At 43.1% G+C, this 27,833-nt stretch overlaps 1 protein-coding gene across 1 annotated transcript; it reads left to right on the top strand.

Annotated features, from left to right (window-relative positions):
- The first annotated feature begins 801 nt into the window (after positions 1-801).
- On the top strand, positions 802-27,718 carry LOC120434700. Its single transcript, XM_039603005.1, has 5 exons — positions 802-1,798; positions 18,711-18,843; positions 24,528-25,752; positions 26,951-27,186; positions 27,342-27,718. Exons 1-3 carry the CDS (start codon positions 1,437-1,439, stop codon positions 25,014-25,016), a joined length of 984 nt encoding a protein of 327 aa, XP_039458939.1. The 5' UTR covers positions 802-1,436; the 3' UTR covers positions 25,017-25,752; positions 26,951-27,186; positions 27,342-27,718.
- Positions 27,719-27,833: the final 115 nt, after the last annotated feature.

Genomic DNA, 27,833 nt, shown 5'->3' with positions numbered 1-27,833 from the left:
CCAAACAACCCCCACAGGTGTAGTTACCTGTATTTTTTAATAATTTAAAAACCTGATCAGAAAGAAATTAAATCCGCATGCTGCTGCTGCTCTCTTTTCTCCATGAAACAGAGAGAGGGCGGGACCTTAAAATCACACGTGACCCCAACAACATCCTGCACACGTACGAGCTGATGGCCTCAGGAGGAAGGTTCAGGTATCCAAACTGTGACCTGAACAGATTTATGTTTCTCTATTTTCATATTATTATTTTTTTATTATTGAGTGAATGAAAGCATCCAGCTGTTGCAGATGTGTTTGCCTGTTTGTCAGTGAAGCTCATTCTGATGGCTGCCAGTTTTAGTTTCAGCCTATCTGCAAATATCAGATTTCTTCCTGTAAATTTGAAACTTTTTTAACCTCACGGTGCGTTCAGCTCTCGAACCTCCACGGAGGAACGTCTCCCTCTGAAACGAGCTGAGCTGCATATTCATGACAGCAGACATCATACATGTGTTAGTGAGACATGCAGTTATGATCTGTCTGAAGAAATATGTGTGCAATAAGACAACACAGCAAATGGTCAATTAATCAAATTAAGAAAAATTAATAATTAAAATTAAATTAATTAAAATTTAAAAATTAAATATTTTCAGAACCAAGACAGTTAATTTACAAGTACTGGTGACATTTTCTTAAATTTAATACGTGAATAGAAATATTTGGGTTTTAATGGCTTCAACTAGAAATGAAAACAACTCCCAGTTGCTACATTACAAACGTTCATGTGTCTCAGAATATTTATTTTGTTACAAACTTTAAACAATTGAATCAATAAATTATTTCTATAAAGCATCAGTTGATAATAGTATAAACACAGCTTAAAAAAAAAAAACTTTCATATTTTTTTAATTAGCATTAAAAGCTGCAGTTCCTCCAACATCCACCAGAGGCTCCAGCAGTGAGTCAGTCCCACAGATTCCCAAGTTTAAACTTACAGCAGAAAGAAACACGTTCAGTCTGATTTAAAAAAGAAAAACCTGATTTGGTGTCTGTAGATAATTTCTACCTTTATGACACATGTTTGTTTATTTTTTAAAGTCATCTGTTTAAAGTTCAACTTTATTGTAAAGTTTCAAACATATAAAAATTACAGCGGAAACCAGTTGGTGATGGTGCCTACTTCCATCTTTTATATACAGTCTATGATATGCGCGTAGAGAGAGAATAACAATAAAATATGATTTTATTTGAACTGTTAAAGTCTGAGGTGCAGTCTTGTGTGTTTTCCTTTTGGGGATCTCTTATTGGTTCACCTTTCTTCTACCTGATTGCGCGCACCCGGTGTGGGCACGTCCGAGCGCTCGCGGTAACCCGCTCTGCAGGTTCGCCCGGAGAGTCAGTGCCTGAGTGCTCCTGCAGCGAGCAGCTGTGCTCCTGCTCACACGGCGGACACCATGAGTAAGTCCAGCACGCTCAAAGTCCGGAAACTATTCAGCCTCAAATCACCGGAGAAGGAGAAGAAGGAGCTGAAGAGGTCGGGGTCCCTCAAAGATGCCGTGGGTACAGGGACCAATCCCGCGGACATCCCGGGGGGGCTACCCTGGAGCCCCGGCTCTCTCAGCCCGGGAGACAACCCCACTCTACCCGGGGACTCCTCACTCTATTCCCCGAAAGAAAAGAAGAAACGGCGGCTGCTGCCGTTCAAGCTGAAACGGAAGAAATCCAAAGACAAAGACCGAGGAGGAGGAGGAGGAGGAGGAGGGGGAGAGGTGTTCTTCCCTGACACTGATGAGCTGGAGAGTTTCAGCAGCTACAAGTAAGCCTGAAACTTTCACTGAAGTTATTGTTCAGAGTTCAGCTGTAAGCGCAGGTCACACAGTCCGCAGTGATGGTGCTGATGCAGGTCACAGTGCCAGACGGTGTTAATGTTTAGCCCACATGTGGCGCACACGGGAGCTCCTTACCCGGGTTAGATTTGTTTTTATTTTTATTTTCATCTCATCCAGCACTGTCCCACATACACATCCATGTTTGTTTTTGTTTTTCGTTATTTTACAGATTCTTGTGTTTATACTTATTATGTTTATATTATGATCATATTTATCCTTTCCAAAATAACAGACCTGTCTTTGTCCCACATCTGCATCTTTGGACACATTTGGGTCAACAGTAGTGGAGATTAGGCCAAAGTATGTCTGTTATCTGGGATCTGTCTCTTTAATGTTTTTAGATTTGCTCACATTTAGACTAATTTAATCTATTTGAAGATTTAATTATGATCAAAGGCATCAGGGCAGCCTGTTGAATAAGTAATGCTTGAATATATTGATCTTCTGTATATCGATCTAAAATCTAAATAAGACCCCCGGTGCCTGGCTTTGGCCCCTCACTGTCCCAGGACCTCGCTGTTGGTAGTTACAGCTCCGTGTTTGCAGAAACGAGGGAGCTGCTGAAGTGAACGTCTCAGAGTGGCTGTTTACCGCCTCTGGCGCTTTTTAAAAATCAGAACGCAGCAGCTCTGAGCTGAGCTAGTTTAGTCATGCACGGCTTTGTGTGCATCAGCAGAAAAATGTAGAGGGAGTTAAACAGGCACCGCAGGAGAAAGGTGGAGGCTGTGTTGTAGAAATATGGAGATTAAATGGTTAATTTGACACATGAGATCTTCTCTGTGTGGGACCGTGATGAGTGACTGACCCCGTGCCCTCAAATATATCATTCAACCTCAAACTGTTCAGGTCAGGGTGGGCCTGGGGTGGTACTGACCCCCTCGTACTCCAGCACTCAGCACACGTCTCCTAATGCATGTTTATGGAGTTATTTTGACATCCACCTTGAGAGGATGTTACTGAATCTGTGGCACCCTGCTGGTCTAGTTGTTGGGGCGATGGCCCCCTGTGCCTCCCCATTTAAAAACAAATCTCGTAAACTCTCCTCTGCTTTGCAGCACTGCTCGCCTTGAGCTCTACGAGCAATTATCCCCTCTGAGTCACTGCTCCCGGTTAAATTAGAGATTCAAAGAGAAACCACTCGACCTCAAGTGGTTACGATGACTTTCCAGCTCTTTATTTAACCCAGATATTTCTGTTCTCTGTCTTTTCTCTTAAGCACGCTGATGGTTGGAGCTCTGAGTCAGCTGTTGTTGTTGCACATTGTCAGGTTACCTGCAGGATGTTTGTTGTGAGGCAGTAATTAGAAAACATTAAAAACCTGCCGTGCAGGGCGTGACACATTTACCGGTGAAGTCCAAATATAGATGGTGCTCGCCACATTGTATCAGAAAATACTGAGTCACTGAGTAACGAGACTAAATAAAGCTTCAGCCTGATCTTTGTTATGATGAAACTAAATCAGGCCGTTCGTGCTGCTGAGTGTTTGATTGGATGATTAGTAGGATCTGATCGTTCACCATCAGGAGCTGAAGTGTTAATGAAACCTGTTTTGGTCTCTGTAGATAATCTCAGGTGATTTGTTTTATAAGTCACCTGTTTAACTTGGAATAAGACACATTATCTGATCAATAACATGGCAGCTGTGCTAACAGACCTGAGCTCCAGTTTGTCTCCAACAGTTTCGATAACCAGACTGATATGATGAAGATGAGCACCATCCTCTTTGTCAGACCTGGGTGTTGTGCAGCATCCGGCCCTCACGCTCCGTGTGAGGTTAAAGTGAAATTAAGATTCAAACATAATCCAAACCACGCAGCTTATTAATGACCTCGTGCTGTGATGGATCCTCTCAGACGTTCTCTTGGCTGAAGTTTGTTTTGTTTTCATTGTCTTCTTCCTGTCATGTGACGGCGTTTGTCTCGTGCTGTCAGGGACCCTCGACATGAAGTTTAACCCCGTCCTCTGTCTGCCCTGTTCTCAGGTGCTTATAGCTCTGCAGCTGATAACAACCTTGCACATTTTTGTGTCTCAGGTTTTTTTCTAGTTCATTTTGAACGTTTTATATCAAATTTAGATGGAAACTAGCAAACATCCTGCTAATCTCATAATCCTCTTACATGCATGTCTGACAGCTGGAGAACAGAAACACTGATCGTTTTATTAGAGCTGAAAGAATCTGGATGATTTTTAACTCAAACTTTGGCCTTTGGGAGCTGAACGTACTTGGACCCGGATATAATAATGAAGTAATTCCCCTGCCTTTAAATGAAGCCTGCACACCTGTCTCACAGGTAGATTCTGAAGAAGAGGACAGACTTTGGTATTTTTCCTCTCGACACTAAAGCTTTCCGAGTTCCTCGTGTTTCTCTGACTCTGAACAGGCTGTGACTTCCTGCTTCCTCCTGCCAACATGAAAGTTTCAAAGTGCTGCTCTGGTTACAGATTCCAGCAGGAATTCATCAGCACTCGGATGCAGTTCTCATCTGTCATCATAAACATACCAGGGTCTGCACGGTGATCTCACTGCAAGGCAATCTGTTCACTGACAGCTTCACTTTGTTTCTGTAACAGGTGAAGAGTGCAGGTCACGTTTAGACGAAGGCTTCAGGTGAGGATGTCACAGCAATCCTTCACCCGGCTTTCCTCTCTGACTGATTCAGGGATTATATTTTATCCTCACATGCAGACATGATTCACTCTTTTCTTCACTCCTCACGAGTGACCTGCATGTTTCCTCCTCTTACATTCGTTCATTAGCTGCTCGACAGATCAGACAGATCTCATGTGTGTTAGGATGAGTTTTAGGCTCCATAAGGAGAGATTATTCAGGAAAACAGCCACAGCACATCGAAGTTATTCCTCTGCTGCTGTCATGTTTACATCAGAGGATAAAAATGCATCTATCCTAAAACCTGCAGCTGTGTACCTGCCGCAGTCATCACCATGTCTGTAGAGTAGAGAGATTACACAGTCCTTAAACATCTCAGCTTATTGCTTCCTTTCATCATGGCGGCGTTTTTGTGACAGCAGCAGAGCAGTGACACGATGACATGAAGCACCAGAGTCACACACCGGCCTCTTTTCGGCTCTGTTTCGATGTCGCATTGATGCTGAAACTGGACACGCCTCCTTTTTGAAACAAAGCAGAACCAAAACTTACTAAATGGATTCGACGTGCGGAGGCGTTTCAAACCTGCCAGATAGAAAATGTTTCTTTTTATGTTCTCAGTCGTTTCTACAAACCAGAGAGAGAAAACCAGGGAGAAAAGTAAAGACTCTCCAAACACACTGAAAGCAGATGAGTTCTGATGGAGTCAGAAAAGCAAAGTTTAAGTTGAGTTTGATGTTTCCTTAAATATAAAAGAACAGTTTTGAAGGAATAAACCTTCTTTTATCGCTGCAGATATAAAAAGACAAGATCTAGATCCTGGAAAAGCATCAGGAATCAGAAAGAACTGAGCCTATAAATAGAATCAGCAGTCGCTGAGTTATCTCTAAAGTGTTATCTGTACATTTGTCTGTGTGGAGTTTCATGCTCGCAGCGTCCTGAGGCGATCTGATCGTGCAGACTGGGTGAAGTCGTCACGCCCTTCAGCAGGAGCTGCTCGCACTGAGTGCACAGCCCCGATGGTGGAGGTTTGACGCCAGAGTGAGCGAGCCCTGTGGTCTCAGTGCAGGATTTAACAAGTAAACCAGGCCGATGCACACACTCGTAGCTGCTTGTTGATCCAGGTGAATTTTGGTGACTCATCAGTTTGTGTAGTTTTGTAAAGACGACTGATCTTTCTGGGAAATGAGTTTGTTTTTCTGTGTTTAATTCATCGTCACTGAGATGATTCTGATGCTTGTTGTTGTTTCTGAGGATAAAGATGCTTCTCATAAATCTGATCGATTTACCGGGACTAAAGATCTTTATCAAACACGACTGAGTCACCACCTCATGACCCGTGCACAGCAGGGATGAGCTCGGAGAGCTGACGGCATCTTTAAATGCTGCTTTGTTTGCTCGTTGGCACCAGAAATACTCGGCTGAGTGTTTTACTGTTATTTCATTGATGTATGTCAGCAGTTATTAGATTGGACAGTAACAGCCAAGCTAACCTGTGATGTAAGGAAATAAAAAGAGCGGTTGTGTGTCGGCTTTGTCAGAATAAACTGGAACATCACAAAATCACCAAAGCAAAGAAACCAGAGCTGCTGCTAAGGTTAGCCTGATTCTGCAGGCTCGTGTGCGTGTTTGCAACGTCATACATGACACAAGTTACAGAAACATTTACAACGATTAATGAAGAATCTGAGTAAAATTCTCAAACAGTGCATGAAACACACCTTAAATATTTGTAAGGCCACAAATATTTAAAGTTTGCTAAATTTTAATGTTTTCTGATCATTTTTTCTCTTCCAATTTGATCAAAAAGTATCTTTTTTCTCTCTCATTTAAACAAATGAACGTCCCTGCTGCACACGCTCAGAGTTTAACACGTTGCAGCCAAATCTTTTGTTTTAAAGTTGGAAAATCAAAAGTTTGAGCTCAGTATTTCCTTATTCTTGTTGATGATTTGTTGCATTTCTAGTTTGGATTTATTGTTTCTCTCTACACATGGCACAGTCTGTTCACTGTCGCTTCCTGCTCCTTCTTTTGCTGTTATTTTTCAGACTGACTGGAAGACAGAAAATCGTAGGTCCATAGATTCCCTGCAGAGGTATCGATTAAGCTTTAGGCTGTACTTTTTTTCTAGAGGAAGGTAATCCAGATTATAAACATCAGACACTAATTCTGACTTGCAGTAAAACCGTCTGAACCTCAGATTTTACGATGTGTAAACTCTCAGGTGTACCCGAGACTGTGGTCAGAGTGTGATTTGTGGATTCGGAGAAGTCGGTACATCTTGGTTCTATTAAGTATCATAAAATTGCTGTATCAGCAGGTAGTGTTAGGCCACACCCCCAGCGAACACAGAAACTAAAGCCGTCTGCTGCTGTGGACGCAGAGTTACTCACCTCAAAGAATCAGTTTGGGCGAAAGTCTGATTAGTTTCTGAATCTTTTTTTGTTCTCGTCCTTCATCCAACCAATGGTCAGTGTAGCACAGCGGTCGTGGTAGCAGCTGTGCTGAAGGCCGCAGCGAGCACTGGATCAGTGTTTGGATGATTGTTGGTGGTTCCCTGGAAATGAATCTCAGACTTCTGCAGAGTTGGCTGGTTGTGAGTGAATCATGTGAAAGGCTTTGGATGTGTTCCCATCACATGTACTGCAGTCATGTCTCTTCAGGTTTTATCGATAGTGATAATAAATCACATATTTGCTGAGAAGGGATTTCCGTCTGCTTTGAATATTACAATTCTCACTTTGGATGAGAAAATATTTCCTCTAAAGGAGGAAGAATCAAGAGCTCACAGGTGATCAGTCGATGCTGTCAGAGGTTAAATCAGGGACTTCTTTTTCTTTCTATGAAGGTCAGAGGTCACAGATGAGTGAAGCTTGAACCGTCTCTGCAGCTGAAAAGTGTTACATGATTGGATTTTCAGCTCTTTTTAATGACTCTACCATAATTCATGTTTTTCTTTTACTTGATTTTATTGCCTCTGACTTAATTTGACTGAAGCAAATCTTAAAGTGGGGAAAAAAGAAATCATCACTCATAAATAAATATGCAGTCCTGTACCCAAATATCCAGAATATTCCTGTTATTCCTATTGATTGTCTGTCAACACTGATGTTTCTGCTCTGTATTAAACCACATTCACACTAACAGTAAACTACAGTAACTTACAGGTTCTTGTCTCGTGTATTCGGCTACAGCTGAATCGTTTCAGGCTTCTAACTTCTGTGAACCTTGTGTAGGTTTTTGTTTTTTCATACAAACTTAATTTTTGGTTCATTTTTAAATGAGACATGTTGAATAAATAAAATCTGATTAAATCTCACATTTTTTAAGCTTCTATTTGGTCATTATTCTGTGCAAAAAGTAGAAAATCACAAAAGAAAACAGGATTTGGAGGCTCAGACCTGAGCTTCAGCTCGCAGCTGAATGCATGCAGCTCACCTGTCCACACCTGTTCATTCATATAACACTGACGAGACACAGCAGGAAACACTCTGTCACTGCGACTCGTGCACAACAACCTGCTCACATTATAAAATGTTTATATTGACTTAGATTGACTTGGTTAAATGCTGCCTGTATTCTAAAGCATCAGTGGTAGAACTGACTTATATGTGATGTTAGACAGTATTGATTGGAGCCATCAGTAAATGATGTAATGACACGTGGATTTTTAGATCGGGCGTCTGCAGTCACGTCTACAGTTGTTGTCTTTTCGTAATGAATGTATTGATTTCTGCTTCTGCTGACTGAGCTAATCTTTGACCCAGTTCTGATAGTGCAGATTGATTGGGAGGAAGAGGGTGATGAGGCGATGACTCAGGTTAGCTGAAAACAAAAGAATCAGCTCGTAGGTCGAGGATGTTGCTGCAGGGAGCAGGCGGTGAAACGTGGGGCCTGAAACAGGTTTTGAATGTTGAGTAATACGTCCTGTTTCTGCTCGTAAAGTCACCTCTGTCATGTTGTTGGGGCTTCTGAGGAGCTCTGTAAAACATGATTTGTCTTGACATAAAACCACCTTCTTAACCACTTTTTGACGAGCCAATTAGGCGGATATTGTAACCTTTGTTCTGGCCTAATAATCCAGAAGGTTCTGAGAAACGTCTCTTGTCCTGCTGCCAAACTCTATTGTTCATGAGGGATATAGGATCTTTATTTTAACTGACACAGCTGAGAGGGAGGAACAGCCGTTTGATCCACATCACATGTTTTTACATGATAGAAGAGCTCAGAGACACATTTATTGACTCTTTAATTCCTTTGCTGGAGCATTTTTTGGCCACTGGTCTGCCCAACAGGTGGAAACGTTTTATTACCAACCTCGATGTTAAAGAGCTGCCGTAGCGAATCTGCTCTACAAAGACTGAATTGGTTCACCAGCAGGTTGAGAACCATTAAATTTCCGGGGCTGAACTGAAATATTATCACACATTTGAGGTGCGGTCAGGAAAATGAAGGCTCATCTTCTTGTCCAGGTCAACATGATGTTCTTGTTCGGTTTAAAGAGCGTGGCTGCAAACACGTGTTCACAGACGTCTGTGGTAAAATGACCCTCAGCTCTGACCTCTGTGAACAGTTTCCTGCTCAGTTTTGGGATCAGTCACTCATTTCTGGTCATATTGAAGAAAACATGAAGCCCGTTCCCTGAAGTGATTCTGGCTTTCACAAAAGATGATCACCCAGAGACCATTGGGGAACCTCACAGTGGTGATGTCCACCTTTAACAGGATTACTCGCTGCAACGATCAGCTTCTCCTACATTTTGATGCTAAACCAAACGAGCGCCCACCTCACTCGTTCTGGATGTTTGCAGGAGATGATTTGATTGGTTAATGGTAGCACTCAAATGTTTGAGTGAACGTAATTGGATTGGCTGACAGCTGTGGTGGCGTTTGAAAAGTCTGACTTTTCAATTTTTTGGCAAAGCAAAGAAACAAATCCACAGCCACAGGAGTCGCCCCCTGCTGGACATTCAGAGGAATGCAACCCTGAGAAACTGCTATGTTGGCTTCTCTTTTTAGACACTTTTCGTTCCGACATTTTTCAGGCTGTTTAAGCTTTTTCAGCTCTTCTGGTTGTTTCCACTGTGGCTGCTCGTCTTAAACATGTTAAACCTGCAGCTGAATGCAGAGCTACAGATCGCTGCCTTTTCCCTTGGAGGAGCATCTGTGGTTAAAAAGTAAGAGCTCAAGTTTGTTTAGTCAAAGTTTATTTTGTTTAAGCACTGACACAAAACCAGTTTTGTAAAGGATACTGGACGGGTCCTCCATGTCTCTGTTCAATCGCTGTTTTGATTAGACTACATCACCACGCCTGTGTGCAACAAAACAACATTTTCGTTTTCATTTTCTGGTATGCTGCAGATGATAATGGTTTAATGCAAACTGTGAAGAGGTGGAGATGTGATCAACGGAAGAAGTCAGAATGAATTGTTCTCACCAAAGGGAGATTGTTCTCTGACCATAAATATTTTCCTGTTGCAGTCAGCATGTTGGTGTTTTCACAGCTTTAGAGCTGGATGGCCAGAAACTGTGAAACGATAACTCAGTTAAAAGTCAGTCAGTGAAAGTTATGCCATGTGTGATATCCTTGGAAGCAGGAAATGTGCCTGAGCAGTTTCTTTGTGATTGTGCATGATGATGCTGTCGAGGCCATTGAAGGAAAAGACTGTATTAATCTCATTTTCCATGTTTCACAGCTCGCTGAGCTCAGCAGCCTGTTTAAGAGTATATGCTGCAATCCCTCACCTCGATACAGCATCTCTGGATCAGTCTAGTGAAGCTTATGAGACTAGTGGGATTTCTAAATATATTTATATACTGCAGTACTCCTCAGCTCAATTACAAAGTAATCTAGTATCCACAACTTCAGTCCCAATAGGAATTACTAACAGCTAATTCAGCGTGCAGTTATTGTCGATGGAACATGAACAGATTCAAGCTAAAAACATGCGACTGAACTTTCAGCCTTTACAGCAACACTTTTTGTTTACATCCTCCAAAATCTCCAGATTCTAGGAATCACCACATTCCAGGTGGAAGTGTGACTGTGACTATTTACTGACTGTAAATAAATCCAAATAACTGGATTTTGTGTGCATATTGTTGCAAAGTGCGCTGCTACATGAGAAAACCAGCTCCGATTGTTACAAAAGGAAGTCATCTGATAAGCTGGAAACACGCCTGCTGCCAAAGCTCCAGCTTCAATAATAACTGGATTCTAGAAGAACAACAACAGCTGCGACTGGTAAATCTGGAAATGCATCTTCACCATCAACACAACCAGCATCAGCTTCACACTCCTTTGTTGAATGTGTTGATAATGTTATAATGGCTCGATAAAGCAGGAGGATTATTGGTGTAAATGTAATATTGTGTGGAGGATGTTTAGGTTTGTAATGTGGAAGCTTTGCTTTTATTTTCAGCATGTGAGTGTGTTTGTGTACCTGCAGCCATTATTGTTGTTAACATGAGAGATTAGCCTCTGAGATTGGGTCAGTCAAATAATGAAAACATTGATTGTTTGTGTGATTGTGGAGGATGGATTATTTTAAGGAGGCTGAATGATGCTGTGTGTGTTTGTCTCTTTCTGTCACAGTTTGTGTGTGCTGTGCATTGAAAGGCTCTCAGGTTGGCTGAGTGTAACTCCGGCACAAACACAACGTTGTTGCCCTGGTTTGTGTTCATAGGAAGACGAAACTTGAGTAAATATGAAATATCTTCCGTCCTGTGACACATTTGCTGTTGAACTAGTGTGACCCTGTTCATGAACACAAAGGCTTAAGTGAAGCGTGCTCTCGTGCAGCACGCCCCCAGGACTGTAAAAGAAGCTGTTTTCAGCACATTCGAGATCATTTTGTACTACTGCACATAATCTATGTCATATGATTGAGAGGGCAGGATACACTCACAGGTACACAGGTACGCCTGTTTAACTGCTTGTTTGCACAAATATCTAATCAGCCAGTCACATGGCAACAAGTCAGTGCATAGAGGCATGAAGGCATGGTGAAGATGACCTTTGACCTATTCGGTGAGCAGCAGTTCTGAGGAAAACCTTCCTTGTTGACGTCAGCAGTCAGATGAGAGTGGGCAGACTGCTTTGAGCTGATAGGAAGGCAACAGGAACAGATAACCACTCGTTAACCACTCGCACAACACATCAAACATTATGGGCTGCAGCAGCAGAAGACCCCACTGGGTACCACTGAGGGTATAACAAACCCAGACTGGGTACCACTGAGGGTATAACAAACCCAGACTGGGTACCACTGAGGGTATAACAAACCCAGACTGGGTACCACTGAGGGTATAACAAACCCAGACTGGGTACCACTGAGGGTATAACAAACCCAGACTGGGCGATGGAAGGTCTGAAAAATGTTGCCTGGTGTGCTGAGTTTCTTTCTGCAGCAACGTTTGGATGGTAAAGTTTATATAAATGATGTGATGGATCCATCCTGCCTTGTCTCAATAGTTTAGGTTACTGAAGGTTGCGCAGTGATGTGGGGCATGTTATCCTGGCTCACTTACCTGAATGTTGTTGCTGACCATGTCCATCCCTTTATAACCACAGTGTACCATCTGCTGATGGCTGCTTCCAGCAGGATAATGCACACTGTCCCAAAGCTCACATCATCTCAAACTGGTTTCTTATCTCAGTCCAACAGAGAACCTTTGGGATGTGGGGGAACAGGAGATTCTCACCATGCAGCTGTCAAGTCAGCAGCAGCTGTGTGATGATTTCATGTCAACATGGACTAAAATCTCTGAATGTTTCCAGCACTTTATTGAATCTGTGCCATGAAGAAATGGGGCAGTTCTGAAGGCAAAAAGGGCTTTAACTGATACTAGAAGTGTACCTAATAAAGTGCCCGTAGCCATTGCAAACATGAGATGAGGCTGCCCTTCCCCAGAATAGTTTCAGCTGGAACCTCCCTTTCTCTTATCGCTCTGCTCCAGCGTTACGAAAGCTCAGACACAGAATAAATTCTGACTGTGAAAAAGGTGAAATCTGCCTTTCATGCATGTCGAAGCTTCAGTAACTCTGAGTGCATAACACAAGCATATGCATGCACAAACTCCCACCAAACTATCAGAGTAAAATTCATCCACAGCAGAGATTAATATCTGTAATGTTAAGAAATACTAAGGAAACCAGCAGCAGCTACTGAATAAACTAAACAAGGGATGGACAGGATTCAGCAGCTGACTCAGCCTCTGTTTGCTGTACGAGGGCTTTAATGAGTCACCGGGAGCTGCTGATGGAAGATGGACAAAAAGTGAAAGAATACAGGCCACAGTGGAGACGAGAGCTGGACTGAAGCCTTTCTCCAGGGTGAAGTTGCCCAATAGAAACTTGGAGCTGAACACTCAGCTAAAGTGTGGCAGAAGAGTCGCCCTCTGCAGTGCTTCTGTTTGCACAGAATAATTCATGTTAGAAGCTGACAGACGAACCCAAAGTGCCGTATAGAAATACAAACAGGCGCTTTGCTCTGAGAACCCAAACCAGCTGTTGTTTGTGAAATTGGCTGAGCGTTTAGGGAGTGCCTGGAACGACCGCTGCAGGCTGAATGTTTGCCAGACACGGGGCGGGTCTGCAGCAGCCAGTAAGCTGCAGCCGCTCTGCTTCCACTGCACCAATAACTGCTGCTGCCGTGGCGTGCAGGCAAAACCAGCCCAAGTGTTTGTGAACGCTTTCGAGCGTTTTAAAGTGCAGACATGTTCCATGTTTGGAAAACGAATCCTGTTTTCGCCCGTGCATCTCCGTCCTGCACAGGAATAAAATACACAGAACATTTCCTCTTTGGAAGAAAAACTGTCAGTACGACGAGTACACGCTGCTAATAATGCTGACATGTTGACTTTGGAAAGGAAGGAGGAAACACATATTTATAAAAGCGTATACGGACGTCTTTCTGTTTCTCCCCTTTCTATAGAAGGAACTCAGAAAAAGATGAAACCTTATCACACACAAGAGTTGAGAAAACCACAACTTCTGACCTGCTTTGTCATAAAATTAGCCTAAAAATGCAGTGCAGCATTTTTTCATGTGTTAAATGCAGCTTATTAACAAATAAATAACATGGTTTGTGTTAAAATACAACAGTTTTAATCAGCTGTTTTAAAGAGCTGCAGACATGAAACATACATCAGTATCAAAGTTTTCATGAATAATTACAACACGACTAAATTAAGCCAATTAAACAAAAAATAAAAAAATAAAAAACTTTATTATAGAATAGAATAGAATATTCCTTTAATTTTCCCACAGGGGGAAATTTGGTTGTAATAGCAGCAAAAAAACCCCACATACACAAACAGAACAGGACACAGGACAGAACAGAAACACATAAAAGTTTTACATATTTACATCATGGATCAAAAAGTTACCAAAACAGTAATGTACAGTTATTAAAATTAAAGTACAGATAAGTGACAAACCCAGGTCGTAGTGTGATATATGATATATATGATTAACAAAGTCTATCAAAACATGCTTTAAAAAATCATATCCAAAGCATCCGTGTGTTGAGGAGACGTCAACTAAAGCTGAACTAGGTCCGTGCAGTACTTCCATGTAATACCAGATTGTACCAGGAGATGGTGCTGTGAGCCAAGCTAACTTTTATTTAACAAGCAAAAAGAAGAGATTTTATTTATAAAGATGAAAAGCAGAGCCTCTCAAGAAAAAGATGGAGGAGTTAAAAATAAATATCAGGAGTTAAACAGCAGCAGTCTGAAAACATCGCACGCCTGTACCTGAGAAACGCTGCCCCCTGCTGGTGACAGTTTCAGTTTAAATTTGCAGAGGTTAACTACAAAAAGCGTCTTTCACAGTATCAGAGTCTGTGTGCATGTAAAATTCAGCCTGAGGTATATCGAACAAGAATAGATCATTCTTGAAAAGTAATTAAACCTTTAAAATAATCATTTAAAATAAGCATGTTTTCATTTCCTGTGCTAATGAGGGTCAATAATTATACTCATCTTCTCTTAAAAACCCTCCTCGGGGGTCGGGGGCAGCACTGGTTTGAAGAATGTGGAAACACAGCCTTTCTACACCCGCTCGACCTCCACCCAAAGTCCGTCATTCCTGCGCTCACGCCGGAAGCCTGCTCTTTCATTTCTGCTCTTAATCCAATCCACGCTGTGAATTCTAACCCTGACACACTGACATCTGTTGCCTTGGTGTATTAAAATCATAACTGCACACATTGTTTTTAACATCAGTAACAGTAGAGCTTTGTCTGCTGCAACAAAGAGAAGATTCACACAAGTCAGGGCTGGTTTGTGCCGATCGCTGACAGTGTGGGAGACGCACACCCTCAAGTCATTCTGCAACATTTCCTTAACAGGGTCAGAGGTTACACTCACTTTTTTTCTAAAGTAAGGATGCACAGCTCAGAGTTTCCCCTCTGTGTGAGGGTTCTTTGTTCTCCTGACATCTGCTCACAGATTGTTCCAGCTGTGTGGAAATACAGGCAGGAGGTGGTGTTGGACTCGCAGCAGGCTGCAGAATGTGCAGGACACACAAAGCTGTCTCTGAACTCAGTCATGTGACCTGTTTTTGTTTATGGAGTCATTTTGGTTTAATTCGACTGAAGTTCAGCAGAAACAGGAGCACATCTGCAGAGCGAGCTTCCACGCTGTAGAAAACTACGATCCTTTAAATGGACGACTCAAACTGCCTAAATACATAAATACGTTTGAGAAACATGCAATCTGTTGTTAGCAAAGCTGTCATGCAGCGGCTGCATGCGGCTCATCATATGAATCTATTTATGGAGAGGACAAATATTTGACCTGCTTCTGTTTTCCCCCTGAAAGTTTGCTTCCCTGACAGAGTGCAGGGACCGTGAACATCCGTCCTGTTCTGGTGAAACCACCTCCAAGTATGTACATGTCGCATCACTGCAGGGCACATCTATCTGCTGCCGCGGTGACGACATGACAGCCAGCGAGTGAAATCCCACCGCTCCACGCCGTAAATCAGCTCTCGTGCTGGAGGCGAGCACAGAGGGGCTGCAGAGATGCTGCTCCCGTTCCTCTCTCCGTCCACGTGTGCCGGCACGATCACACTCGAGGATTCGGTTCCCAAAAGGCTGATTGGAGGCAGCACGTCGATGCTTGTCTGTTGATGAGATGTTGAGACATTTCAGGAAAAATGAGGAAACCCCAGACAGGCTGAGGCGAGACTGTTCAAAGGAATCTCAGTAAGGCTGTGAAGTCTTACCTGGATATTTTACTCAGAAGGCATTTTTGCCTTGTTTGTTATTCTCGTCAGCCATCTTGGATAGAGATGCACAGATCGATCGGCCAGGGACCGGAATCAGACGATTTCCAGTGTTCTCGGCCCCGACCGGTGACCGGCCGGTCAGTCTCACACGTGTCCAATCACAAAATAACAAGTCGGTCCCTTTCATGCCGACGCCCACAGCGGCACAGGCAGCAGCAGCAGTTTGCTCACAGCTACATGCTAACATGTCGTTAGTGTTGAAGCGGAGAGTTACCTGCTGAACACGAACTTTTTAAAGAAGTTAAGAGAGCAAAGGCAGCTGAAGTTAGTGAGCCTCCCAGCAGCCTCGGTATGAGCAGAGGAGGAAAATGACCTTCTGCTATCAGCCGAAGTTATAAATGAAAATTAGTTTTGTCTATAAATCTGTTGCACGTGCTTTTGCTTGCCCAGGTAAAATTATTATTCATTTAGCAGAGCTTTTTATGACAGAGAAGAACCTCACTGCAGTCTGTTTTTTTAACTATGAGAAAACTGCATTAACTTTACTTTGTACAGTTTAAAATCTATATCTGCAGAAAACAGAAACCGAAATCAGTTTAAATCTATCAGTGAAACTTCACAATAATGCAAAATATTTCCTGACACAAGAAGAGCGTGCTGATTGGTTTGGACAGTTTGTGGTGAAATAATAAAGTTTTTGCAGGTTTTTCAATGATTCATCTGCGTTTTCCCCCCAACTACCTTAAACCTTTCTGAGCTTTATCAATAGAAAACTCCTCACAACAGGAGTTTGGATCAGAGTGAACAGATTGTCTTTATCAGACACATGTAACACCACCAGGCGCTTATCAGGGCGCTATCAGCTGATCAGCCTCTTTTATCAGGTTTCACACCACAAAGAAATAAAGATGGTGGATCAGAGTGTGAAGCACAGAGGAGTCCCGCCTGCACAGCTACACGATTCATTTTAACTTTATTTACAAAGACAGGAGTCTGTACATGACGACGGGTCCATGATACAGTCAGAGGTTTATCTCACTGAATCATCACAATCTGACCGACAGACAACAAACTGAGTCACGTTACCTGATGTGAGTTCCTGCAGCAAGCAACAGTCAAACTCTGCCTCCTTGTGGGTTAAGAAGGTATTACAGCCACTCGTGTCCTGCTGTTTGTGTTTAAAACCTCGTAGTGTAGCAACTTTATGAACAGTTATTGCCATTAGTTATTATACTGCTTGTTTCCAGCTCCATGTCTTTACACTTGGACTCAACCAGAGCAGCTTTGCATGAGTCACAGTTCAAAATAATCCTTCTTCATATTATACTGGGCTTTGGTGTAGCCCCTTAGTTCATCCTCTGTCTGAAACAAGCTCCTCCCACTTTAAGCCAGCTGTCTTCTACAAGTTTATTTCATCACTTAGCAGCCATCTTGGTAACACCTTTGGGCAGTTATTTTAAAGGACAGAGTGTCAAACTCAGTTTGGTTTGATTCAGTGAAAAAATGAACGGATTAATTTAGAAAGCAGTTGTGAGCTCAGGACAGCTGCAGGTACAGAAAGCTTGTTGTGGTCAGATGATGCCGACCAGACGTTCTTTCACTGATCTGGAGCTGAACTAAAGTGTTAGACGAGACTTTGGGAGTCACATGAGGGACCAGCTGAAGGCTCATCCCGTTCCTCCTCACACAAAGGAGCAGATACTGATCCTGCTGATGGGGTAGGTCCTGTCCAGCTCCCAACATGTGATGAGCTGTCTTCTGGTATCTCCTCCTCACTCATGATGACACCTATGGATGTCCTCACCTGTTCCACCTGAGAGGCTGCAGGCACCGTCTCATGCTGTCAGCAGCAAAAAGCAAAACTAGAGAAAACTCAGCAGGGATAAAGAGAGCGCACACAATGGTCTCTGCTTCCCGGACAGATGGATGTCCAGTTAGGAAAAGTTTAACTGACTTTGTGTTGCACTGTGATGATGGAGTGAAACTCTAAGTGAAGACGAGCACAACACATGGAGGCATGCTGACGTCCTGCACGACTGCAGCAGCGTTCAGTCTGTAAACGCTGCATGAAACCACTCCTCCTTGAAATACTTGCACCTCCTCATGCCTCACACGTGCTCTACAATCCTCTGCGGCGCTCTAATTGCTCGGTCTGAGCGGCGTGCATGCAGGGAGCGAGCGTTCCTCGTCAGGTGTCATTTTTCTGGCTCGCCTGTTTGTTTGTTTAACCTCTAAAACAATCAGAGGTGTGAGAAGAAAACCAACACAGCAGCTTTGACGTGAAGCTGTGTGTGTGTCTGTGTGTGTGTCTGTGTGTGTGTGTGTGTGTGTGTGTGTGTGTGTGTGTGTGTGTGTGGGTGTGTGGGTGGGTGGGTGGGTGGGTATGTGTTTGCACTTGAGGACATTAAATAAAATATGCATACATGCTAGTCTGATATGGTGCTTTATCTGTTATGTGGTGTTAGCAGGACACATTATCATCATAATGACAGATGTAGTCACCATGATGTTTTATGCAGAACTTTGGTTTTTAGACGGAAAATTAATTTTAATCCTTCATTTTTTTTTAAAGTCCATCATTTTTCAGAGTAATTGTAAAACTTACACTTGATAATGTGAAAGAGAGAGAGAGCAGCTGCTGTGCACAGCTGTTCATGTTTCTGTGGTGTTGTGTGTTTTAGGTGGAGGACAGCAGGACGTGATGGCTGGGTGGTGTTTCTATCACTGCTGCATGTTTGTGTTTACTTCAGTTAACTGCTGAGTTTGGGTTCAGATTGGAGGATTTGAGGATGTGCTTTGCTTCGTGGTTCATCTGCTGGGATGTTGTTGTGTTTTTCTGTTGTGAAGTATGTTTTTAATGAGAACACACACACACACACACACACACACACACACACACACACACACACACACACACACACACGCACAATGAGAGCAGAAACAAAGGTCGGTGACATAACATCCTCTCCCCTCTGTTTCCTGCCTCTGTGCACCAGGAGCCTCGACCACGACCAGATGAGCGTTTCCACAGAGTGCAGCTACCAGACCGAGTCCGACTGGACGTCCGTGATCAGCTTCGACATGAACGCGGCGCCGGGAAGCCCGATGTCACCCTCCAAACACTCCAAGGTGGGTCTAAGTTAATCATCAGAGATTAAAGATTCATATCTACGTGTGCATAACGTCAGAGCAGCTTATGTTCCACCCTGAGAGGAGAAGCAGATCAATATTAAACATTAAAAATATAAAACTGAATTTATCTCCACGTCTTTATTGAACTCTGTGAGTCAGTGCAGAAACTCTGAGCTGCTGACGATCACTCGGAATGATGACGAGGACTTTGGAATCGTTTTTCCTTTAAAACTTTCACTTCATTGATGATTCTGGGCGATATTGATCAATCAGCTGTCGGCTCATAGATCAGGAGTTTTGTTCTTGTTGCTTCCTTTGGATCATCAGTTATTCCTCTCTGTGTAGTCCACATGTGGAACATCCTGGTGGTCTATGGAAAATCTGGGAGTCAGATCATTAGGAGCTCTGCCGTCTCTCACAGGAGAGTGATGTTTTACACTTTCACTCCAGATGTTGTCAAATCTGTTTTTTTTTTCTTTCAAATTTTTATTTTTAGCTGTTTTGAGATTTTCTGGTTTTTCTGTGGCGCCTGGTCCATGAGGTCCAGATGAAAGCAGAGAGGAGATTATGTGTCGTGGTTTCAGCTTCAGCTCTGATTACTTTATGTTCCAGTTATTCAGTTTTTGATTTCTTGAATTATTGAGGCCTGGTTCTTATTTTGTTTTGGGTTTTTTTGTTTTTATTGTTTGTCCATAACTGTGATTTAGGTGAAAATTAGTGGCTAAATCTGACATATTTACACGCTGAATTTAAGTGTTCATGTTAATGAATATTCATAGTCCCTTTAAAATAAACAGAAACATGAAGATGAGATCATTTTAAATGGTTCAGAGTTTATGTGACTCGATCAGCTGATTGATCACATTATTGTTTAATGAGCCATCATGTTTGCTGCCAGCTAACTGTGTCATCGTATTCAAACACGAGCAGATGTCTTTATAAATCATCACTGTTGGTTTAATAAACGGCGGCACTGACGGCTCTGTGAGGCGTTTCCTCCAAATCTAACTGTGCAGCACTTCTTTGTTAGACACTCTTTTATTTAAAAATCTGCAAGATGTCAGAAAGTTTGAGACTTTAGAAACATAAAAACGACAAGTTCAGACGCGCGAAGTGGAAGGAATGGATCAGAAGTCCAGATTAGCTGCATTAGCCGTGTTAGGCGGTCAGATTTCCTCTGATTTTATCTTCATTGAAGCAGCAAACGGCGCTCGGCTGGATTTGACTGACTAACGAGTTCAACCTGCTGACATTGTTCACCTGTTAAAAACACGACTCCAGTTTCCTGCAGAGCATTTGCTGAGTAAGCAGCTGTGACAGAGGGAAAAGGAAGTGAGGTCGTTATTCAGAGCATCAAGGCTGCACTGCGTGGAAACACTGTGCATCCAAACATCACGACAAAGATGGACGCTGTGGTCTCAGAGGACCAGGAGTCTCTCAACTTCTCAGAGATGTTGATTCGAACCGAAAGCTTGCTGCTCATCAGAGATACACAACCAAGATCAACAAAACTGGATCAGCAAAGCCTGAGAGTCTGAGATGATCACGATACCACAATGGTTATTAAGTTTCTCTGTTACGCCGGCTTTCAGATTCAGGATCTATGTGGGTCACGTGACCTTTGTCCTGCACAAAATGCTGCTTCCTCCAATCAGAGACATTAGCAGATGGTGACGATGAGAAGATGATGATTAAAAGTCACAAAAACCTTTAAAGAACATAAAAAAATCAAACAGTAAAATAAAACACTGAGAGATGAATGCTGCAGAAAATCATTAATCTGCTGATTTTGTGCACGCAGCGGTAAAATAAACATTTAATTTCCAGTGGATGATTTTATGTCTGAGCACGCTCAGTGCTGCTGTTTATTTCTAAGGTGACAGGTGAAGCTTACAGCTGTGAGACTGGATCCATGTAAAGCAACAATCACTGCTAACATCTGCCTAACATCACACACACACACACACACACACACACACACACACACACACACACACACACACACACACACACACACACACACACACACACACACACACACACACTCGCCCAGCAGATAATCTGTATCAAACTTCAAACACGCTGTAAATAAAAGAATCTGACCATAACCTGCTCCCGGCTCAGTATCAGTTACCATGGTGATTAAGCCAGGTAGCAACTCTGAGTTTAACCTTGACGCGGCTCGCTAAACCATTAATCTGACCTGGTGTTACACCCTCTGATCTCTGAGCTCAGTAAACTGATGACTTCATGTTCTCAGCTGCTTTCAAGTCGTATAGAGTCAAACAGGAAGTGACAAAAACACAGTGGATATGTGTTCATTACTGTGGAAGAGCAAAAATGCTAAAATCATTAAATAAATGCAGATATTATTCAGCTCTCAGATTGTGACTTAACAGGTGTTGTTGCATTTAATGACACATTCATTAATTCAATCAGTTATTAATTTGGGACTTTGTTCCTCCATAGATGATTTTCCTGATGTCAGTCGAGACTTTTGTCAAATATTTTATTAGCACAGATGTTTACAGACTTAAAGAATATGAAGAATGTTGTTTGTGGACATAGTTTTTAATAACAGTTACTGTAACAACGTGCTTCTCCTTTAAAATGACATGCACATAATCCTGTTGGATCCTATTGGCCCTCGGCTACTTCCCATAAACAGAAACCTGCCAAACCCGTCCTGCTGTGCTATTTGTGTCTGTGGGAGCACCAAAAACCTATGGGGGACATAAAATGCCAAAATTACTAACAATAAAACCCCTCAGTAAGTAAATGACGTTGGGTTAAATGCATGAGATTCATATAAAATTAATGTCTTCATTCATATACAGTATAATATAAATGTATAAGGCTTTTCAGATTTGGTGTGTGAAACGATGCTGAATGATTGCTGCAGTTCATTTCTAACTATAAGAAGCTTTAATTAGCTCGTGTTGGCGTCCTGTGAAGCTGAAGCTCGGGCGTCCTGCACTGTTTAATTTTGATCTGCGTTATCTTTCCCGCGTGTTTTATTACAGTCTAACAGATAAGGACGTGGGGCATAATTCACACTGATATGGAGCTCAGTCCCCACCTACCTGACATTTGTCCCTGCTTTGGGTAAACAGAAGGGCAGCGGGTGGTGGAGGACTAATACATGGCGGGCAAAGGTGGAAGGAGAGTAATCCCTCTGGGTTTCGACACGCTCTGGATTTCAGGCCCTTAAAGTAGGTAAAGTAGCAGCGTTTCCACTTTGTTTTCCGTGGTTTGTTTCTGTTTGGATATGAACTGGAAAAACTGAGCCTGAGCTGCTGTTTGCTCAGTGAAAATATGGAATTGCTGGAAAGCACAGTGAGGGTGTTGAAATGGGTTTGTCTCACAGAGAAATGCTCCTCTGTCACAGCCGTGTGGTTCCTCTACACGAGACCGAGACTTAAATGATTTGTTCGTGAGGCCGGCAGCAGATAACAGGCGTCCCATTCACACGCACGCTTTAGAATGAGGAAGGGTGTGCTGCTCTCCGCCAGCCTCGTCCACACCCTCTCATTTTGACTGGATTGAGAATTCCTAGCTGGCTTTCACAATAGTGTTTTTTTTTTCACACACTGTCTGTGATGTAGGAGGCAAAGCCCACGTCTCAGAGCCATGACACGCTCAGGTAGAAGCACTCAGTGCTGCCCGAGGAGGAGGAGGAGGAAGCTTTAAGGGTTTGATTTCTTCTACAAGGTGTGATTAGTCGTCGGTTCTCGGCGCAGTTCTGTGTGATTTTGGGACTAAGTTTGACACAGAACTTGGAAGGATTTCTGCAGTTTGGACTCCAGGAAGTCAGAATGGTGTGTAGCTGCTGTGGCTCCTGCTTCTTGTTCTAACATGTGCTCTTTGTTTTTGTGACAGCCGCCAGCTTTGGTTTTGCAGTGCGTGCGTTATGAGCAGCCCGGGGTTCAAACTGCACTGTGTGGAAGTCTCTGCTGTTCTTTCACCTGCTCTGATATTCCATGTTTGTTTTCGGGTTTGTTCTGAGCCGTTTGAATCTGTGAGCCGTGAGAATAAAAGTGTTTGTGTCTTAGTCATTCAGTTTTACTGCTGCTGGGTGTCTGCGTTTAGTTTAGTTCAGCTTTTCACTCTTAACAGGCACCAAAAATGGTCAAAAATATTTTCATAATAAGAGAGAATAACGATATTAAGAGAGGATTCGCCTTAATGATGCTACTGCTTTTGTTTGACATTCCCATATTTCCCGACTTTCGGTATAAGTAATGTAAATAAGCTCAAAGTAGAACAAATATTCAAAATAAAGGAGCTCAGGTAAGAAATCTAAATAAAATGTAAAAAATGCTTTTTTTAAACATGAGTATGAGTAAAAAATCAAAGTGCGGTAACGATAAGCTGTTATAAGAGCTTGTGTTCACAGCGTGGCCGTGCTGACTGTACAGGTTACCTCACATTACACAGAGAGCTGTTCCTGTTCAGAGTCACTCAACCAGTCCATCCATGTGTTTGAGTAAATGAAGCCGATAAGATCAATCAATTCTGAAACGTTCAATAAGCCTCCAACATTTAAGCTTCATTTTGGGCAAACCTTCAAAGCTCATGTGGGATAACTGGCTGCTTAAAACCAGTTAGTTTATGAAAGATCTGCTTTTACCTGCGTTTGTGTATCAGGATCAGATTCTGTCAGAATTATAAAACATGTTTCCTTTTCAGCTGAAATCGAAAGAGCTCTTATTGATTGATTTAAAGGAAGATAAATTCCAACCATTTGAGTTTCTGACTAAGTGAGAAATAATATTTATCTAGAAAATCTTTCAGGTATTCTCGTCTGTGACTCAAAGGTATGTCGATGAAGGCACCTGCCAGTTTTCATTTCTACAGAAAAGCCGACTGCGTCTCATCTCAGCTCGACTGAGAGATGAACCCAGTCTGATTTTCACTTATTAAAGCGTCAGGATGAAAGAATCAGCTGTTCGATTTTTATACACACACCGTATAAACAAACACATCCATCAGTGTTCGCACACTGAAAAAATACAAAAATACTATTAAAATTTAATGGCATGTACAGAGACTCAAAAGCTCAGACTTTATTTTCGGTTTAGTGCTTCTGCAGAAATATCCAACAGTCTTTTTGTGTTAATCCTGCTGCGACAGTTACTTTACATTTATTTCCATTGGCTGCTGTTTGTTTTTGATGATGTCACTCCGTCGCCGCCTCCTCTCTGGCTGCCATGTTGTAGTTCCTGCTGCTCAGCAGGTGACAGTGATTTGCATTCGTTGGAGCTTCTGACCAACACTCGCTCTTTCTTCTCTCCTCAATTCACCTGACGAGGATCGACAAACGTTTAAAGCTTCAGTTTTTACTTGGAGCCAAATAACCTGCAGCCTGTTCTTTCTTTTTCTTTGCTCTGATTATATAACAGGAGCTCTTTTTTCAGGGGATTTCCTTGAACTTCAAAAATGATTCAAATGTATAAAAATGGATGAAAAGGAAAAATGAGGTGATGGTGGTGGGATAACGTTAGACCCAGACTTGTATGTGTTTGTGGAAAGTACAAAGAAACAAGAACTCCAGGACAGGCAGAGCACAGGATGCAGCTCAACCTCAGAGGAAGTACACCAGGGTTTTTGTGCACATGTTTCTTTAATGAAGTCTTACATCTCAGCGTTCATCTTTCCTGCCTGTCCTCTTTTCTTTTTAGAGTTCGGAGGAGAAGAAGTCAGTGTTCGGCCGTCTCACCAACTTCTTCAGCTCCAAGAGGAAGAAGAGCAGCAGCCGGAATCATTCGAGCACCTCCACCGACAGCTGCCCGGCGTCCCCCTTGTCTCCACATTCACCCCAATCTGAGCCAGAAAATGGGTTAAACGCTTCACTTCTGTCGGACTTTGCCGGAGCTGAGCACAGCGACACCGTGAGCCAGAGCTCCAGCCGGAGCGCCTCCAGCAGGGCCTCACAGGTCACAGTAGAGGCAGACATGCCCTTTGCAGACAGTAACAGCACCGGGAGAAGCAGCGTGAAGGAGCTGGATGCAATCATGACTTCCACATCCACAGACCCTGCATCTGCCACCGAGCCAGATCCAGATCCCGGTTTGAAGTCAGAACTGGGCTTCGCTGAATCCGTGGTGGAAGAAGTGAGCAAACGGCTGCAGGTGCATTTGGAACAGAGATCATCAGCCCGACCACACTGACGTCACTTCAGATCCCCCTTTCTAAGGCTGCGGAGTCCCCAAAGTCTCCTAACCTAACCTCCATAAGCTTAGCATCAAAGAAAGCATCGGTGAAGGTTGGAGAGAAGGGCCACAGCACGGCGCTGAGAGGAATAACTCTGGGCAAACAGCACTGACCCAGGACGAGCACTCGCATATCCACCAGCAGCCTCTCGGGGGAAAGTGCAACCACAAGAGAGGAAAAACCCCAAGGCGAGTCTCCTGTCCTGTTCCACAAAGCCATATGGGTGGAGACACACCTGGGAGAGGAGGAGGTGGAGTGGGAGAAAGAAAGGGATGTAATGAAAAAAGAGGAGGAGGGCTTTAGAGCAGACTCGCCTCCTCTTTTGGCCGTACCTGCCACGGTAATTCCAGAGGACGACTCAGAGGCTGAGAGAGCACCAGAGAGCCCTCCCACCCCCTCAGAGACTCCTCCGCTCAGTGGCAGCCTGCCACATTCACTCTCCTCCCTGTCACAGACTGTGGGGGAGGTTCACACCTCCACGGAGCAGCCGGAGGGGCCGGACACAGACTCAACAAGGAGTTTTCCTCAGGTTCAGGAGCGACATCGGCCGAGATCAATCCGGATCACACGCAGGACCGTGAGTCTGCCTTCGAAGAGCAAAGGTGTTGCCGAGGTGAACGCCAGGCCCGAGCCGAGCGTGGACGAGGACGAAGGTTCAACTTCAAAGAGCTCAAACACAACAGAGGCGAAACCGTGAGTGTCTGTCTGTTTTCATTTTCCTCTGCTTTTACAGCCTCTTTGATCCAGAGGAACAGAGCTCAGCCTGCATGCAACCCGAGCTCCGAGTTCCCATGGTGCTTTGTGCCAGAGCTGAACAATGGGGCTAAAACCTGCGCTGAAATATTCATCCACCCAACATCCAGCCACTCAGAAACACCTTCTTTAAGCTTCTGACACTTTACTGGATTTGTCAAATGTAGGTCAGCCGTTCTGTGTTAACCTTTGGTGTTCATTCACTACCTCCAGTTAGTCATTACAACCAGCAGCTCTCACGTTTGACCTCAGGATGCCGTGGAAACGCTCAGCCTCGGGAGGAGTGCCTAAAGTTTCTACACATGGTTAAAGGAGTTTGATTCTGCAGGTGGTTTTACTGACAGCACAGTTCATCCAGGTTTACCGTCATCGTGCAGGAAAACAGTGGAAGCTCTGCATGTGTGAAGCATTTTTATGGCATGATTAGAGACACAAAATGTTTGAGTGATATTTGAACTGAATCAGGTCAGAAAGCACTTTCACATGAAGGCTCGCAGATGCAGTTTTCCTGTTGTAAGTTTTTCCTTTGGTCGTGTTGTGCAGGTGAAAACTGAGGAAAACATTTGGCATTTACAGCTGCTGCTCTCATGTTCGGCTGAAATCTCCCTGCTAAGTGTCTGATTTGTAGTTTCAGGCCAGTTCTTCTGCTTGTTGGACAGCACAGAGTTTTAAAAGTAGTTTTCTTATTTGCCGTCCTAAAAGTGGACACTCTATCAGGCAGAGGCTCAGGTGGCTTTACCCACTCTGGGAGGGCAGAAGTGCTGGTGAGCTTAGCTCCAGGTCTTCCTTTGTCCTCGTCTTGTGTTGCTGTAATTTTTGCACTTTTTTTTTCTCTGCTTCGTGGCTGCTTTGTTCTTTCTCGTGTCTGTTGCAACAATTAGGCCAGGAAATTTTACCTTAATAATATCAAAGGCCTCCAAAGGCACAAAGAATGGTCTAAATATGCTGCTTTTAATCAGTTTTCAAACATTTTTTTTATCCTTTATGCAACAAAGTATTACAAAGCCAGAATCTATTTTGCTATAATACTCAGTGGTTTTTACAGGGAGAAATTCAACGTAGGGTCTAATATACTTGTGGATACATAAAGTGTGTCTAGAGCTGTCATTAAATATTTTCTCTCTGTGTCTTCTGACAGACGGCTGATCCTCAAAAACAGCAATGATGCTGACTTTAAGGACACAAACGTCGATCGACCCGCACATGAAGACGAGTCTCCACTCTCTGAGGCAATTACTCTTGAAGCCATAGTTAAAACTATGATGAGAGGAGGTGAAACATCTTCAAGCCACTTAAAGAAGTCCAGACGCTTTTCTTTCCAAGCTCCTTAGACTACGATGACCTGGATGACTGAGAAACTTCACAGACATGCATGTATTACACACAGAAGAGTTATTTTTGTGATTTAAAACTAGTATTTACTCCTAATCGTTTAACCTGTTTATTTTTGATTTTGGCAGTGTCTGTCCTCCATAATAAGATGCTAATTAGTCAAATTTCCTGTGTTTGTCTGTGTTTTTTTTCCCCAGCAGGAATTGTCCCACCAATGAAGCCACCCAAAAACTTTTCTAAAAGAATCCATGTTGAGAGCGATACTCCGACCTCCAGCATCTTTCCACTTCCCACCAAACAAGAGAAAACTGTCTCATCAAGGATCTTTAAATGGAACGAAAACATCAAACAGCATCAAAAAATGCCTGCAAAAGATTCACCTGAGACCTCGTCGTCTGTGAGCAAGCTTCCCACAAGAGGCCAGAGAAGCTCCAATAAACTAAAACCCAGACAACGTTCCCAAAGTGGGAATTCTGAGGACTCAAATCACAACACATCGACAGAGACGGATGTAAAAGCACCTGAAAGCATCACGGCGAATGAGCGTGACAGTGAAGACACATTTAAATTCAAGTCGGAGGAGAGGAATGCATTATAAAAACACACCGATGAAACCAAAGTGAAAAAGAAAAGAGATCGGAACCAGTACAGCAACTGAAGACATTTCAAACATCCAGCGGTTGCAAAAC

This window comes from Oreochromis aureus, linkage group 19 (genome assembly GCF_013358895.1).
Source record: "Oreochromis aureus strain Israel breed Guangdong linkage group 19, ZZ_aureus, whole genome shotgun sequence".
In the NCBI taxonomy this organism is placed as follows: Eukaryota; Metazoa; Chordata; class Actinopteri; order Cichliformes; family Cichlidae; genus Oreochromis; species Oreochromis aureus.
This window is presented reverse-complemented; position numbering and strand designations above follow the sequence as displayed.

Excerpts from the sequence above, each read along its gene's own strand:
- LOC120434700 (XM_039603005.1), top strand. The coding sequence starts at position 1,437 with ATGAGTAAGTCCAGCACGCTCAAAGTCCGGAAACTATTCAGCCTCAAA. Across the intron at positions 1,799-18,710 it reads GAGAGTTTCAGCAGCTACAA|GAGCCTCGACCACGACCAGA; the intron begins GTAAGCCTGAAA and ends TCTGTGCACCAG. Across the intron at positions 18,844-24,527 it reads CACCCTCCAAACACTCCAAG|AGTTCGGAGGAGAAGAAGTC; the intron begins GTGGGTCTAAGT and ends TTTTCTTTTTAG.